This window comes from Oncorhynchus clarkii, chromosome 2 (genome assembly GCF_045791955.1).
Source record: "Oncorhynchus clarkii lewisi isolate Uvic-CL-2024 chromosome 2, UVic_Ocla_1.0, whole genome shotgun sequence".
NCBI classification, from domain to species: domain Eukaryota; kingdom Metazoa; phylum Chordata; class Actinopteri; order Salmoniformes; family Salmonidae; genus Oncorhynchus; species Oncorhynchus clarkii.
The window spans coordinates 70,574,424-70,591,648 of NC_092148.1; the positions used below are offsets into that span (position 1 = coordinate 70,574,424).

At 43.0% G+C, this 17,225-nt stretch overlaps 1 protein-coding gene across 1 annotated transcript in view; it reads right to left on the reverse strand.

Annotated features, from left to right (window-relative positions):
• LOC139373062 (WW domain-containing oxidoreductase) overlaps positions 1-16,935 on the reverse strand; it is a 269,747-nt gene extending 252,812 nt beyond the window's left edge. The window contains exons 1-4 of the mRNA XM_071113109.1: positions 16,659-16,935; positions 16,390-16,454; positions 15,611-15,668; positions 12,209-12,378 (exon numbers count right to left, since the gene is read on the reverse strand). Of these exons, the coding sequence (XP_070969210.1) occupies positions 12,209-12,378; positions 15,611-15,668; positions 16,390-16,454; positions 16,659-16,765 (400 nt within the window). The 5' untranslated portion in view covers positions 16,766-16,935. The remainder of the gene's footprint in view (positions 1-12,208; positions 12,379-15,610; positions 15,669-16,389; positions 16,455-16,658) is intronic.
• Positions 16,936-17,225: the final 290 nt, after the last annotated feature.

Below are 17,225 nucleotides of genomic sequence, written 5' to 3' on the forward strand. Positions count from 1 at the left end.
TGAGGTGAATTTTCCGACCCATATCTCATCCCTGCATTGAGGTGAATTTTCCGACCCATATCTCATCCCTGCATTGAGGTGAATTTTCCGACCCATATCTCAGCCCTGCATTGAGGTGAATTTTCCGACCCATATCTCAGCCCTGCATTGAGGTGAATTTTCCGACCCATATCTCAGCCCTGCATTGAGGTGAATTTTCCGACCCATATCTCAGCCCTGCATTGAGGTGAATTTTCCGACCCATATCTCAGCCCTGCATTGAGGTGAATTTTCCGACCCATATCTCATCCCTGCATTGAGGTGAATTTTCCGACCCATATCTCATCCCTGCATTGAGGTGAATTTTCCGACCCATATCTCATCCCTGCATTGAGGTGAATTTTCCGACCCATATCTCAGCCCTGCATTGAGGTGAATTTTCCGACCCATATCTCATCCCTGCATTGAGGTGAATTTTCCGACCCATATCTCATCCCTGCATTGAGGTGAATTTTCCGACCCATATCTCATCCCTGCATTGAGGTGAATTTTCCGACCCATATCTCATCCCTGCATTGAGGTGAATTTTCCGACCCATATCTCAGCCCTGCATTGAGGTGAATTTTCCGACCCATATCTCAGCCCTGCATTGAGGTGAATTTTCCGACCCATATCTCAGCCCTGCATTGAGGTGAATTTTCCGACCCATATCTCATCCCTGCATTGAGGTGAATTTTCCGACCCATATATCAGCCCTGCATTGAGGTGAATTTTCCGACCCATATCTCAGCCCTGCATCGAGGTGAATTTTCCGACCCATATCTCAGCCCTGCATCGAGGTGAATTTTCCGACCCATATCTCATCCCTGCATTGAGGTGAATTTTCCGACCCATATCTCATCCCTGCATTGAGGTGAATTTTCCGACCCATATCTCAGCCCTGCATTGAGGTGAATTTTCCGACCCATATCTCATCCCTGCATTGAGGTGAATTTTCCGACCCATATCTCATCCCTGCATTGAGGTGAATTTTCCGACCCATATCTCATCCCTGCATTGAGGTGAATTTTCCGACCCATATCTCATCCCTGCATTGAGGTGAATTTTCCGACCCATATCTCATCCCTGCATTGAGGTGAATTTTCCGACCCATATCTCAGCCCTGCATTGAGGTGAATTTTCCGACCCATATCTCAGCCCTGCATTGAGGTGAATTTTCCGACCCATATCTCAGCCCTGCATTGAGGTGAATTTTCCGACCCATATCTCAGCCCTGCATTGAGGTGAATTTTCCGACCCATATCTCAGCCCTGCATTGAGGTGAATTTTCCGACCCATATCTCATCCCTGCATTGAGGTGAATTTTCCGACCCATATCTCATCCCTGCATTGAGGTGAATTTTCCGACCCATATCTCAGCCGGCTCCAAGGTGTATTAATGTAACCATGATTGTGTTCCGACCCCAGCGCCGTGTAAACAAGCGTAACGGTAGGGTCGGTATCTTCTGGTAAATAACCTCACTTTCTCTAGCCCCCAAATATCTCATGCTCCTTCTCTTTCTCTCTACCAAATCAAAACTGTACAACATAATTATTCACACTAACAGTGTTAACTAAAAAGGTTTACACTCATTCTCTCGCTCTATAGAGAACTTCCACCTGCTCTAATGAACACTCAGCTCTCCCCAATTCCTAACTATTCTTACTGTAGTACCTCCTGTGCGTCTCAACGATGAATACACCTGTTCCTACTCTAGAGTATTTTAAGCCCCAAAAGACCGGACTCCACGCCTGCAATGAGGAGCGCTCTAATTCTCCTCCATTCCAACTGCAGCCCTTCCATTAGTTCCAGGGAGGTGGTGTCACCCCAAAAGTGGGATGTATAGTTTGTGATTACAGCCCAGGTGTAAGTTGTTCCATCGGAGAGGCCTGAAGTGGTTCTATTAACCCTGGCCTGGCCCCTCTTAACCTCCCACCTGGCCCGCACAATACTCCTGTCCCCTATCTCATGCTCCACACTGCTCTCTCACACACACACACACACACAACGGAGGGCTATTTTCATCACTGTCATCAAACCCCCCCCCCCCTACGTAGCTTCATCTCCTCGTCATCCCCACACTGTAAACCTGATGGTTCCATAAACTACTTCACTACACACAATAACCCAGTCACCTTTCATTTGAATCCACTGAGGGCTTTAAGCACATATGTATTCCATCCTCTCTCTCTAACCATACCAGTTAAATTATATTACAACTGTAATCATTATCGAACCCTCTTGGCCTACGACACAATTCCCTCGCATGTTACAACAGTTTGGGACTGCATTGTGAATTTCATCCAAGGTTAATAAAGTTGAATAATTTGACTAACCAACCATAACTGGTTCTCATTACGTAGCCAATAAACATCTTCCTCAGAGAGGACATGAAATGCCAGTTGTAAAACCCTTCCATTTCCTCATTTATAATAACACCAGCCAAGTCCAATGAGACAGGGGACTTTACACAAGAGTTTGAGACAGGGGACTTTACACAAGAGTTTGAGACAGGGGACTTTACACAAGAGATTGAGACAGGGGACTTTACACAAGAGTTTGAGACAGGGGACTGTACACAAGAGATTGAGACAGGGGACTGTACACAAGAGATTGAGACAGGGGACTGTACACAAGAGATTGAGACAGGGGACTGTACACAAGAGATTGAGACAGGGGACTGTACACAAGAGATTGAGACAGGGGACTGTACACAAGAGATTGAGACAGGGGACTGTACACAAGAGATTGAAACAGGGGACTTTACACAAGAGATTGAGACAGGGGACTGTACACAAGAGATTGAGACAGGGGACTGTACACAAGAGATTGAGACAGGGGACTTTACACAAGAGATTGAGACAGGGGACTGTACACAAGAGATTGAGACAGGGGACTTTACACAAGAGATTGAGACAGGGGACTGTACACAAGAGATTGAGACAGGGGACTGTACACAAGAGATTGAGATAGGGGACTGTACACAAGAGATTGAGACAGGGGACTTTACACAAGAGTTTGAGACAGGGGACTGTACACAAGAGTTTGAGACAGGGGACTTTACACAAGAGATTGAGACAGGGGACTGTACACAAGAGAATGAGACAGGGGACTTTACACAAGAGATTGAGACAGGGGACTGTACACAAGAGATTGAGACAGGGGACTTTACACAAGAGATTGTCCCACAGTGATATACACACATACACACTCAAGCATATTTTCACACATACAGTGTATACAGAGACACACACATGTCTGTTGCATCTTGTTATCCTCTACTTCCTCCCAGTCAGTCCAAGCATGAATAATGAATCCCCTCCGTACCAGGCGGTGGGCTTAACACATGGCTGGGCCGCTCTTTAAGGGCTCCTCATTCACAAACAGCAGAGGTGCAGTAAATACCAGGGCTTTGCTGCCAATTTAATGGCAGTTATGCTTAACAAATCTGCCTCAATCTAATGCTCACTCACAAAGCCTGGCTATGGGCTTAACCTGCACACTGAGCCTCCCTCCTGTCCACTCCCTCCCTCTCTCTCTCTCTTTCTCTGCGACTGGTAGCATCCGTTTAGTGAGCTGTCCTTCCAGAGAGAGGAGAGAGCAGGCCTAGCTCATAATCCACACAACACAACACAGGGATCAACACAAACACCAAACAATAACACTCTTTCATGAATAGCAAATAACATTCAAAGACCTAAAACGCCAAGGGAATGATTTTTAGAGATAGGATGATCACTTAGAAATGTCCTTGTTTTTGAAAGAAAATCACATTTCTAGTCCATTAAAATAACATCAAATTGACCATAAATACAGTGTAGACATTGTTAATGTTGTAAATGACTATTGTAGCTGGAAACGGCTGATTTTTATATCTACATAGGTGTACAGAGGCCCATTATCAGCAACCACCACTCCTGTGTTCCAATGACACATTGTGTTAGATAATCCAAGTGTATCATTTTAAAAGTCTAATTGATCATTAGAAAACCCTTTTGCAATTATGTTAGCACAGCTGAAAACTGTTGTCCTGATAAAAGAAGCAATACAACTTGCCTTCTTTAGACTAGTTGAGTAACTGGAGCATCAGCATTTGTGGGTTTGATTACAGGTTCAAAACGGCTGGAAACAAAGAACTTTCTTCTGAATCTCATCAGTCTATTCTTGTTCTGAGAAATGAAGGCTATTCCACGGGAGAAATTACCAAGAAACTGAAGATCTCGTACAACGCTGTGTACTACTCCCTTCACAGAACGGTGCAAACTGTCTCTAACCAGAATAGAAAGAGGAGTGGGAGGCCCCGGTGCACAACTGAGCAAGAGGACAAGTACATTAGAATGTCTAGTTTGAAAAACAGACGCCTCACAAGTCCTCAACTGGCAGCTTCATTAAATAGTACCTGCAAAACACCAGCCTCAACGTCAACAGTGAAGAGACGAGGGGGAAAGGTGTTTAGGTACAATTCTCTGCATGTTTAGAGAAGCAACTCTGAGCTAGAGTACCTGTAAACCAGCAATCTAAAAATGTCCTCTGTAAAATCTTGAAATTTACCAAACCAAAACCACAAATCATGTACAGAAAAATCTATGTCGTGACAGTGAAATTAAATGTTCTTGAAATCAACTTGATAAAAAATGTATTAATCAAATTGATTGAAATAATAAGAATCCAAGAATCCTTTAACATAAGTCTTATTTGTGGAGCCAGTCATGATGGATATGAATGGGTAGTTGTCTCTCCATCTAGTCCTGCTGTACTGAGACAGAGGGTTGCTAGGAGCATAACTAACCATAACTCATCATACGTCATATTATCAAGTTAATAACAAGACACCACAGAGACCAACACCCCTCACCTGAACAAACACAGGTTCTATAGAGTATGTAGTGTACACATGTAACACTGTATATGGATGTAGATATTTAGTACAAATATATGCTTTGCCTCATTCACATGTTCCGTCCTCCCTATTGAAGATATGGCAGAAACAAAACCTTTCACCGTGTAGAGATTGGATGAGAATAGCCGAAACAGGACACGTTCACAGGTGTGAACATGCAGAGGACAAAGTGTTGACTGCTAGCAGGTTTAGTGTTATGAAGAACTAAAAATACAAAGATACTGACGGGCTCTCAAGTTAACCGACTGAACACACACCTCCCCTGGACCATGCAGTACCACTAGGAGTATTGCTAACAATATTCTAATTAAGTTAAATAAGTTGTCCTTTGCTGCACTCAGTGATGGTAGCCCTTTAAGGACAAACAGTACAGTGGACCCTTGGCCAGTAAATGTACAGTAACCATGTAGCGTTAGTTAGTTGGTTGAATGAATGAATGAATGAATGCTAGAACAGGAGCTGTTAATGAGTTTGGATGAGAGGCCTGAGGCAGGATTACAGTCCCTACAGGATCAATGGTACACACATACAGGTGGACCTGAGGACTAGAGGAGACTACCTTTACACAGACAGCAAGAGAGAGAGAGAGAGAGAGAGAGAGAGAGATTCCACAAAATGAGGTGGAAACTGAGCTTCCTAACCTCCTGCCAAATGTATGACCATATCAGAGACACATATTTCCCTCAGATTACACAGGCCTACAACGAATTCGAAAACAAATCCAATTTTGATAAACTCCCATATCTACTGGGTGAAATACCACAGTGTGCCATCACAGCAGCAATATTTGTTACCTGTTGCCACAAGAAAATGGCAACCATATATATATATATATATGTTTATTTATTTTCCCTTTTGTACTTTAACTATTTGAACATCGTTACAACACTGTATTTAGACACATTTCTTTATTCTTTTGGAACTTTTGTTAATCTATTTCACTTGCTTTGACAATGTTATATGTTTCCCATGCCAATAAAGCCCTTTGAATTTAATTTAATTGAGAGAGACAGAGGGAAGAGACAGAAAGAGAGAGAGAGAGAGAGAGAGAGAGAGAGAGAGAGAGAGAGACCGACAGAAAGAGACATGGAGCAAAAGAGAGAAAGAAAGAGAGAAAGAAAGAAGAGCCAACGAGGGCCTACAGAAGCAACTAGATCTTCTGCAAAGATTCTGTCAGACTTGGGCCCAGACGGTGAATCTCAGTAAGACAAAATGAATGGCGTTCCTAAAACAGTTCAGTTGCCATGACAAAAGCTATATCTAGACATCGTTGCCCTAGAGCACACAAATAATTATACCTACCTCAGCCTAAACATCAACACAACAGGTAAATTCCACAAGGCTGTGAGCAATCTAAGAGACAAGGCAAGAAGGGCCTTCTATGCCATCAAAAGGAACATAAAACTCGACATCCCAAATAGGATCCGGCAAAGCAATACTTCAATCAGTTTTATACAACTGGTGGGTCTAATCCTGAATGCTGATTGGTTAAAACTGCATTCCAGCCAGTGTCTATTCCACAAGTTACCACCGGCTAAATCTATGACGTTAAAATGCCTATTTACTCTGTTCCATCTGACTGCACAATCCTCTGTCTCATCAGCCCAGCCAGGCAATTTATAAAGTTGATCTCCACTATAAAAGCATCTAGACATTATCTCACATTTCTTTAAGACTAACATTTAGTTTTCAACAGCGGAGATTTGTATAAACCTTGATGTCTGTCTCTCCGACATTTGCAACATTGTTTCAATATTCAAATTCGATCTCCTGCTGTCCCATAGTAATGAACGTGTCGGAAGTCGGGATGAGACAGACAGGCAGGCAGCATTTCTCAGCAAGTCGAAATCATGAATCTGCTGGCATAATTTTTATGGATATATACAACAAAAAATCCATTGAAAAAAATTAAACACAGCTAATTTGCAGTCTTTCCAGCTTCAGTTTGAAGTGATTGTGTAACTGTAGCTGTGTTGTTGGCTAGCTCCTCTGAACAATAGTGTCCTGACGAGTGAGCACATTTTTATGCCAGGCGAAATCCCGCCTCATTAGCTCATTGTTATGGATGTATCTAAATAAATGTCTCTATAAAACAGCTTAAACAAATGAAAACGGAGCTACTTTGTTGTTATTCTGTCTTCACTGTTTGACGTGACTGTAAGTTATCTGTAGTTGGCTAGATACAGGCTGGCAATGGAACATCAATAGATCTAGATATAAATAGCAAACCTAGATTTGTGTCAGGACTACATATTGTGGAAGGATGGTCTAGGACACTGCACCGCAGTGCTAGCTGTGCCACCAGAGACTCTGGGTTCAAGCCCAGGCTCTGTCGCAGCCGGCCGCGACTGGGAGGTCCATGGGGAGATGCACAATTGGCCTAGCGTCGTCCGGGTTAAGGAGGGTTTGGCCGGTAGGGATGTCCTTGTCCCATCGCGCACTAGCGACTCCTGTGGCGGGCCGGGCGCCAGGTGCACGGTGTTTCCTCCGACACATTGGTGCGGCTGGCTTCCGGGTTGGATGCGCGCTGTGTTAAGAAGCAGTGCAGCTTGGTTGGGTTGTGCTTCGGAGGACGCATGGCTTTCGACCTTCGTCTCTCCCGAGCCCGTACGGGAGTCGTAGCGACGAATAAGATAGTAACTACTAACAATTGGATAGCACAAAATTGGGGAGAAAAGGGGGTAAAATTCAACAACAAAAGTTTTGTTTTTATCAAAATAAATGTTTTTAATGAAAATATGTCAATCATTATTTTGGCAACCTGTTGTATAAAAGTGATAATGTGCTAGAAGCTGGTGTTTAGAGGATATATTTGTCACACCTTCCTTGTGATTGTCTCCACCCCCTCCAGGTGTCGCTTATTATCCCCGGTGTATATATCCCTGTTTCCTGTCTCTCTGTGCCAGTTCGTCTTGTTTGCCAAGTCAACCAGCGGTTTTCTTTGCTCCTATTTGTTTCCCAAACTCTTTTGGTTCTAGTCCTCCTGGTTTCAACCCTTGCCTGTCCTGACTCCGAACGTACCTGCCTGACCACTCTGCTTGTTCTGTCTTCGAGCCTGCCTATCCCCTTATACTGTTTGGACTCTGATCTGGTTACTGAACCCCTGCCTGGCCTGACCTCGAGACTGCCCTTCGTCTGGTACTGTTTTGGACTCTGACCCGGTTTATGAACTCTCACCTGTCCCGAACCTTTCTTTTGCCTACCCCTTGGATTAATAAATACCGGAGATCAACCATCTGCTTCCTGTGTCTGCATTTGGGTCTCGCCTTGTGTCCTTATAATATTGGGCCTAACAACACCCAAGCCAATATATCCTCCAAACACTGGCTTCTCGGGCATTATCACTTAAATAGAACCCATTGCCCCCTATGGTTGTGAGGTCTGGGTTCCACTCACCAATTAAGAATTCACAATATGAGACAAACACCCAATTGAGATGCATGCAGAATTCTACAAGAATATACTTTGTGTACAAAGCAAAACATCAAACAATGCATGCAGAGTAGAATTAAGACTATACCCGCTAGTTATCAACATCCAGAAAAGAGCTATTCAATTATACAACCACAGAGGAAGAGCTACCCAGACATTCCACCACAAAGCCCTTACCTACAGAGAGAGTAACCTAGAGAAGAGTCCCCTCAGACAGCTGGAAAGAATCAACCAAACAACAGAGCAAATTGGTATGCTATCTGGCCCTAAACAGAGAGTGCACAGTGACAGAATACCTGACCACTGTGACTGACCCAAAATTAAGACAATAGCCTTGCAATTGAGTAAAGTCACCATAGGCAGACCTGGCTCTCAAGAGAAGATAGGTGTCCACTGTCCACAAAATGAGGTGGAAACTGAGCTGCACTTCCTAACCTCCTGCTAAATGTATGACCACATTAGAGACACATATTTCCCTCAGATCACACAGACCCACAAATCATTTTATAACAAGTCAAACATCGATAAACTCCCATATGTGTTAGGTGAAATTCCACAATTTGCAAATAACAGCAGCAAGATTTGTGGCCATTTGCCATGACAAAAGGGCAACCAGTGGAGTACAAACATTGTAAATACTACCAATATTTATCTGTTTACTTATCTTCCACCACTATTTCGTACTACAACTACAGTATTTGCACATTGCTAAAACATAGCTGATAATATAACTCTTGAAATGTCTATCTTTTTTAAACCTTTGAGTACAATGTTTATTGTTAATTTCTAAGAGTTTTTTGTTGATATTGTTAAATTAGTTGTCACGTGTTGATTGCTAAAGCAAGTGAAATAAACAATGTAAATCAAATTAAATCAAACTTTATTTGTCACATGCACCGAATACAACAAGTGTAGACCGTGAAATGCTTACTTACAAGCCCTTAACCAACAGAGCAGTTCAAGAAGAGTTAAGAAAATATTTACCAAATAAACTAAAGTAAAAAATAATAAAAAGTAACACAATAACATAACAATAACGAGGCTATATACAGGGGGTACCGGTACCGAGTCAGTGTGCGGGGGTACAGGTTAGAGGTCATTTATACATGTAGGTAGGGGTGACGTGACTATGCATTGATAATAAACAGTGGGTAGCAGCAGTATACAAACAAACGTTTAAATATATGTTTCCCATGCCAATAAAGCCCCTTTTAAATGAATTGCGAGAGAGAGAGAGAAAGAGAAAGAGCGAGAAGGTGAGATCGGCTAACAGCGACCATTCATTTCCATTACAGCAAAACAGGAGTTGTTACTGGTTTTTAAATGAAAAAGGAGAGGGAGAAAAGAAGAGTAATGCTGTAAGCTGAGACGCACCACATCCCTGTATCGCCTTCCAGCAATATTACTAGAGCCTATTCAGGCCTGTTAACAACACCAGACAGACAGCATTACATTTCATGCATTAATGGTCTCATATATGTACATTCCCCATGCATTAACAGCTAAATTAACACAATAAATAATAGCCAGCTATAGTGACAAATAATTGTCCTCATATTTCCTGTTAAAACGATTCTGTTGAACAAATGAAAATAGCCTTGACGTTAGGATTGAAACACAACTGGTGCTATTTCAATTCCCACAGTCAATTGGCATAAGCACATTTCACATGTGGACCATGAGGATGTCAAGGGAGCTCGCTACTGGTGGATATTACTATTGGAATACTGTTTATTACAGAAGGATAATTCATATTCAGTACACTGGGAGACAAGTGGAAGACAAAGGTTAGGTAAATATGTGTTCATTAGGCATTGACACTGCAATACAAACATTACAATTTAGACAATATTTGTAATAATATCAATGGGTTATTTCATTTATAATTGTGTCTGATCATTTTCAATGAAAAACAAGAACCCTATCACATTTGGAAATAAATTACAGACCGGGTGCAATGCACCAGGGTTAATCAGAATCAATAGACCAACAGCGAAACTTTGTTAAAATATCAAAGTGTGTTTTTGATACGTTAGATATTGTGTATTTTAAGAGAAACAAAGGGACTGATGAGTGTAAAGATCGGTGCATTATTCAGATCGCCACATTGCACCTGAAAGAGCTTCTGTGCCCTCTTTTGGAGGAATAAAAAACACCATCTCACTCACTGGAAAGTGTCTCAGTAAGAGGACTATGTTACAGGTAATAAGCTACATCAGCTTTATCCAGTTGACAAAATATGTTTTGTGACAGAAGGCCTATATGTTTTGTGACAGAAGGCCTATATGTTTTGTGACAGAAGGCCTATATGTTTTGTGACAGAAGGCCTATATGTTTTGTGACAGAAGGCCTATATGTTTTGTGACAGAAGGCCTATATGTTTTTGCATTTGACTAGTTAATTTTTACCTGGCAAAAGTTGTTTCTCTCGAATGACTTCAACATGATAGCCAGAGTTTAGCTCTTTATTCTACCCTGTATGCTATCCTTGTTGTTTTGCCAGGTACAAACCTGACTGTGTTGCAGAACCTCTGGCCCAAAGTAATAAATACTAACAAGTAATTAAGTGTGGGAAGCTGAGATAGTCTACAACCACATGAGTTCAGTCGCGGTCTGAAGTCATTATAAATCTGAAAACAACAACACTGTTTTACAACCATCTTTAGTGATATACTCACTCCATTTACAAAGCTAGAACTTTAGGAGAGAGGAATGATTTGAATACAAAGACAATTAACGATTTTATGTTTGTTTAATTTTCCTCGCGCTGTTGTTATCTCCCTGCAACTGAAGCGGTGACTGTGGATAAATGGCTGCTACTTGTGCTAATTTACACAGAGAAACACATTTGTTTCCAGGGCCATTATACAGTGAGCCATGCATTTTCTCCCCACAAATGGCCATCATTCATTACAGTTAACAATGACATCCAATTCAGCTGGGTTAACCCTTTACACTGTGGGAATTGGCCTGTACGGCTAGGCCTACATTGACATGTTTCTTACAGAAGAAAAGCTTATGCAAAAGCATGGTAGCAATTAAACGGTTTGGAGATGATGGGGAAATTATTAGGTCAAAGTTGAGGACACAACAGTTCACCTGACACAAGACTGAATCCAAACATTACACTGTTGATTTTTATGTGTATATTACGTTTACTGTACATTTCACTGTATTTGTTGATAACAAAATATAAAAATACTCTGGATACCTTCAGTAACATAAGATTATTACTGGAAAATGTAGGGTAGGTGTGACATAAGATTATTCCTGGAAAATGTGGGGTAGGTGCAACATAAGATACAAACATGACAAGGATTTGAGTGAGAGGACTAACTGGTGTCTCCAAGTGGTCACACACCTCTCTAAAGTGTGTACAGCTCCTACGTCATTTCAATGCTCCTTCATGACTCAAAGAAGAGTCTTCAACTATAAGGTATTTTTTTATCTCTCCTAGCTGTGCTGTTGAGGAACTAGAGCAAGAACACTTGTTGTTGTTTTGTTTGGAACACAACCCTGCATTCTCACCATCACACAATTACAATTACTATCTGCCATTTTCAACCTGTATACAGGTATGAGTGAAAAGTGCTACTGACCTTCAATACAATCATGTTGGGTATTAGTGAATGACTTGTTCAGTCTAAGTGTAACATTTCATAGTGTTTATGAATGTCTGGTTTTAAAGGCATACAATGAGGGGGACGACAGAGAAGCACTGTCAGGACCGGACAAAAAAATGTGGTACAACACCCCCACCTACTGGTGAAATAATGAAGGTGCATTTAACTATATTGAGGCATAAATAAGTTAATTACACAGGCACATGTGCATACACACACACAGTCCAAAACTCACCGATGCCAGAGTTTCCCCCGGTGATGAGGACCACCCTGTCTGAGAGGTCACGACCCTGCAGGATCTCCAGAGCTGCAGTGTTCCCGTCGTAACGCTTCGGCTTCACCAGCACGTCCTCCACCGTGAACGCCTGCCGCGGGTCAAAGTAGGTCTTCCTCTTGTTAATGTGACTGTTAGTGAAGGGGCAGGGATAGAGGGAGAGAAAGAGAGAAGGGTGAAGGAGTAGATTGTATGTTGTATTTTTTACCAAATGAAATACCCAAGTTCAGATGAGACAAGACGACACTAAGCTAAGTGGTTGTGCGGATGCTCCAACAGGTCCCTCTCTACCAAAACAAGGCCTCATGAACAGTCTCAGGCAGACAATGGGGAATAGTTAGGCTGCTCACAGCCATGGGTCTACTTTACACCAGTGGGGAGATATCAAATCAAATTGTATTTGTCAAATGCGCTGAATACAGCAGACCTTACTTACAAGTCCTTAACCAACAATGCATGATTTTTTTTTAAGTAAGTAAGAAAATATTTGCAAAAAATAAATAAACTAAAGTAAAGAATAAAAATAACAATAACGAGGCTATGTAGAGGGGGTACCGGTGCCGAGTCAATGTGCAGGGGTACAGGATAGTCAAGGAAATTGATGTAATATGTCCATGTAGGTAGGGGAATGTAACTATGCATAGATAATAAACAGCAAGAAGCAGCAGAGTAAAAAATGGGGTCAATGCAAATAGTCCAGGTCGCAATTTGATGAACTGTTCAGCAGTCTTATGGCTTGGAGGGTAGAAGCTGTTCAGCAGTCTTATGGCTTGGAGGATAGAAGCTGTTCAGCAGTCTTGGGGCTTGGAGGATAGAAGCTGTTCAGCAGTCTTGGGGCTTGGAGGATAGAAGCTGTTCAGCAGTCTTATGGCTTGGAGGATAGAAGCTGTTCAGCAGTCTTATGGCTTGGAGGGTAGAAGCTGTTCAGCAGTCTTATGGCTTGGAGGGTAGAAGCTGTTCAGCAGTCTTATGGCTTGTAGGGTAGAAGCTGTTCAGCAGTCTTATGGCTTGGAGGGTAGAAGCTGTTCAGCAGTCTTATGGCTTGGAGGGTAGAAGATGTTCAGCAGTCTTGGGGCTTGTGGGTAGAAGCTGTTCAGCAGTCTTGTGGCTTGTGGGTAGAAGCTGTTCAGCAGTCGTATGGCTTGTGGGTAGAAGCTGTTCAGCAGTCTTATGGCTTGGAGGGTAGAAGCTGTTCAGCAGTCTTATGGCTTGGAGGGTAGAAGCTGTTCAGCAGTCTTATGGCTTGGAGGGTAGAAGCTGTTCAGCAGTCTTATGGTTTGGAGGGTAGAAGCTGTTCAGCAGTCTTATGGCTTGGAGGGTAGAAGCTGTTCAGCAGTCTTATGGCTTGGAGGGTAGAAGCTGTTCAGGAGCCTTTTGGTCCCATACTTGGTGCTCTGGTACCGCTTGCCGTGCAGTAACAGAGAGAACAGTCAATGACTAGGGTGGCAGGAGTTTTTGACAATTTGACAATCTGATAACGCCTGGTATAGAAGTCCTGAATGGCAGGAAGCTCGGCACTAGTGATGTACTGGGCCGTACGCACTACCCTCTGTAGCGCCTTGCGGTCAGATGCCAAGCCGTTGCCATACCAAGCAGTGATGCAACCAGCAATGGTGTAGCTGTATAACCTTTTGAGGATCTGAGAACACATGCCAAATATTTTCAGCCTCCTGAGGGGGAATAGGCATTGTCATGTTCTCTTCCCGACTGTCTTGTCTTGGTGTGTTCGGACCATGATAGTTTGTTAACGATGTGGACACCAAGGAACTTGAAGCTCTCGACCCACTCCACTACAGCCCTGTCGATGTGAATGGGGGCGTGCTCAGCCTCCCTTTTCCTGTAGTCCACGATAAGCTCTTTTGTCTTGCTCACATTGAGGGAGAGGTTGTTGTCCTGGCACCTCTCTGACCTCCTCCCTGTAGGCTGTCAGATCGTTGTCAGTGATCAGGCATACCACTGTTGTGTCCTTAACTTAATGAAGGTGTTGGAGTCGTGCGTAGCCAAGCAGTCGTGGGTGAAAAGGGAGTATGGGAGAGACTAAGCACGCACCCCTGTGGTGCCCCCGTGTTGAGGATCAGCGTGGCGGACCCTGGACCCTGGGGGCGGCCCTTCAGGAAGTCCAGGATCCAGTTGCAGAGAGAGGTGTTTAGTCCCAGGATCCTTAGCTTAGTGATGAGCTTTGAGGGCACTATGGTGTTGAACGCCGAGCTGTAGTCAACAAACAGCATTTTCACGTAGGTGTTCCTTTGTCCAGGTGAGAAAGGGCAGTATGTAGTGCAATAGAGATTGTGTCATCTGTGAATCTGTTGGGGCGGTATGCAAATTGTAGTGGGTCCAGGGTTTCTGGGATGATGCTGTTGATGTGACCAACGACTAGCCTTTTAAAGCTTCCATGGCTACAGACGTGAGTGCTACGGGGCGGTAATCATTTAGGCAGGTTACCTTGGCGTTCTTGGGCACAGTGACTATGGTGGTCTGCTTGAAACATGTAGTTATTACAGACTCAGACAGGGAGAGGTTGAACATGTCTGTGAAGACACTTGCCAGTTGGTCAGCGCATGCTCCGAGTACACGTCCTGGTAATCCATCTGGCCCTGCGGCTTTGTGAATGTTGACCTGTTTAAAAGGTCTTACTCACATCGGCTACGGAGAGCGTGATCACACAGTTGTCCGGAACAGCTGTTGCTGTCATGCATGGTTGAGTGTTGCTTGCCTTGAAGCAAGCATAAAAGGCATTTCGCTCATATTGTAGTCTCGCTTCCCTGGGCAGCTAGTGGCTGGGTTTCCCTTTGTAATCGGTAATCGTTTGCAAGCTCTGCCACATCCGAAGAGCGTCAGAACCGATGTAGTATGATTCAATCTTAGTCCTGTATTGACACTTTGCCTGTTTGAAGGTTTGTCGGAGGGCAAAGCGTATTTCTTATAAGCATCCGGATTAGTGTCCAGCTCCTTGAAAGTGGCAGCTCTAGCCTTTAGCTCAGTGTGGATGTATTATGTACAAAAAAAAGTTACAAACTAAGCGAAAAAACACACAGAATAGCACAATTGGTTAGGAGCCAGTAAAATGGCAGTCCGGCGCCATACATTCTTGGTAGCACTTTATGTTACGGAACAGTTTCCACTGCTATTTGCCTGGTATTGAATAAAACATGTAACTGATATGAATATGGTGCTTATTTAACTGAAGCCCTAAGAAACAAACGAGTAATTAGTAGGTTATTACTGTGTATTTACCATACCTTGTCATTCTTTTTTAAATGCCTGGTAAATTGATGTACGGTAAAATAAAGTGCTTCCAGTTTTGATTTCTTTACTGTCACCCCTTAACTTGCTGGTTCAGTACATCAGGAAATGAAGACTTACTCCACATAGAAGACTTGTCCTTTGTCATCCATCTCCTGCTCCCATCCATACGGTAGATCTGTGGGGAAGAAAATCCTCCAGTTAAGACTCCTCAAGTCATTCAGAAACATGATTCATACCATTAACTCATTATCTCTGAGTGGTCTGTTACTGAATGCCATCCTAACTGAAGGAGACATATACAATAGCAGAATTGTATGTGTATCCGTGTTTTGACCTCTCACTATGAACATTCAGGTGCACCCAGAGGCATAAGAAAAAATCTGCTGAGTCATGATACACACAAGATTGGGTCCAATGTGGATAAGTAATGACAATTACACACTTGCAAAAAGGCATATTGAATGGTTGCCTGACGACTCCAACTGAATTCCTCCGCTGCTCTACTGTTCACTACATACTTAGGTCTGAGACTGCCATCATTGAAGTAATTTGTGAAGATGTCAAAATGAGGGGTGTTGTACAAAAAGTAATCAGCGATTGGATCATCACTAACCAATCAGAGTATCAAAGCCAAAAACGGATTTTCTAAACGCCACTTTATGCACGTGTGTTCTGGATCTAGCCCAACCCATCGGGTCAAGAATTAATTTCCATTCTAGAAATCGTCAGGAAGGTACTCAGACTCATTGCGGGGAAGAAACTAACGTCCGTGGGCGTAGCGTTTGGCGGAGCAAGGAGCTTGGGAAGCCAGGCAAATTGAATGGGGTGGGATGTAAGGGGTTGTTGGGAGAAAGAACAAAGTAGAGAATGGGGTCTGCCCGGAGAATAACTCTAACCTCCAGCACAGCGTCTCTTCTTCCCTGTTTTGGGATGATCCCACTGAGTCTTCATTTCCTCATGACTGTGGAGAGAGAGACACAGAGAATCCATCAAACTAGCTAGCAATTACTGATAGCACTGCTCTATTCTGTGCGCAATATTGCATCGATGTTACAGCCAAATGCTTGTATGTTCAAGGACTGGTTTATGGGAAGCATAACACTGCCATAAAATCAAGCGGCACTGGTTGACTATGAGCAATGCGCAATAGTTCATTTTCGCTTACTTCGCATAGTAAACCCATCCATCCTTCGTAGATCTCTCTTCCCATCCTGGGGGCAGCTCATCCTCGCTGTCTGTATCGTCCATACCAGCATACTTTAAAGCTGCCATATCCCGTGTTTCTTTCGAATTCAGAGATATAGCAAAATGACAATCTATATTTTGCAGAAGCGACGGAGCTGTGAAAAACGAAATCAGAAACTCTGTGATTATAATCCACTGAGCTATAGTTATAATCCTGCCTCAGCACTTCCGCAATAATACGGTGATGAGTTTTATGTCTGCGAAGTGTTGTTTGGGTAATGAAGTCATGCAGGAGTAAAGTCATTCCGTTCCTCAGTTCAAATAAGATACTGAAACATGACAGTTACAAAGATGGCAACACTAATATAATTTGTACAATTAATAATGTATGCATACCGTAAATGACCATGTGTACCATACATTTTAGGGGTAACAAAGTGACAAAATGTACTCATCCAAAACTGCGTCTGCGCACGAGAATGGGAGGGGTTTCGAGAGGCTGAACCGCGTTAGCATATTAGCGAGGGTCAGGGTGCTATTCGGGTTC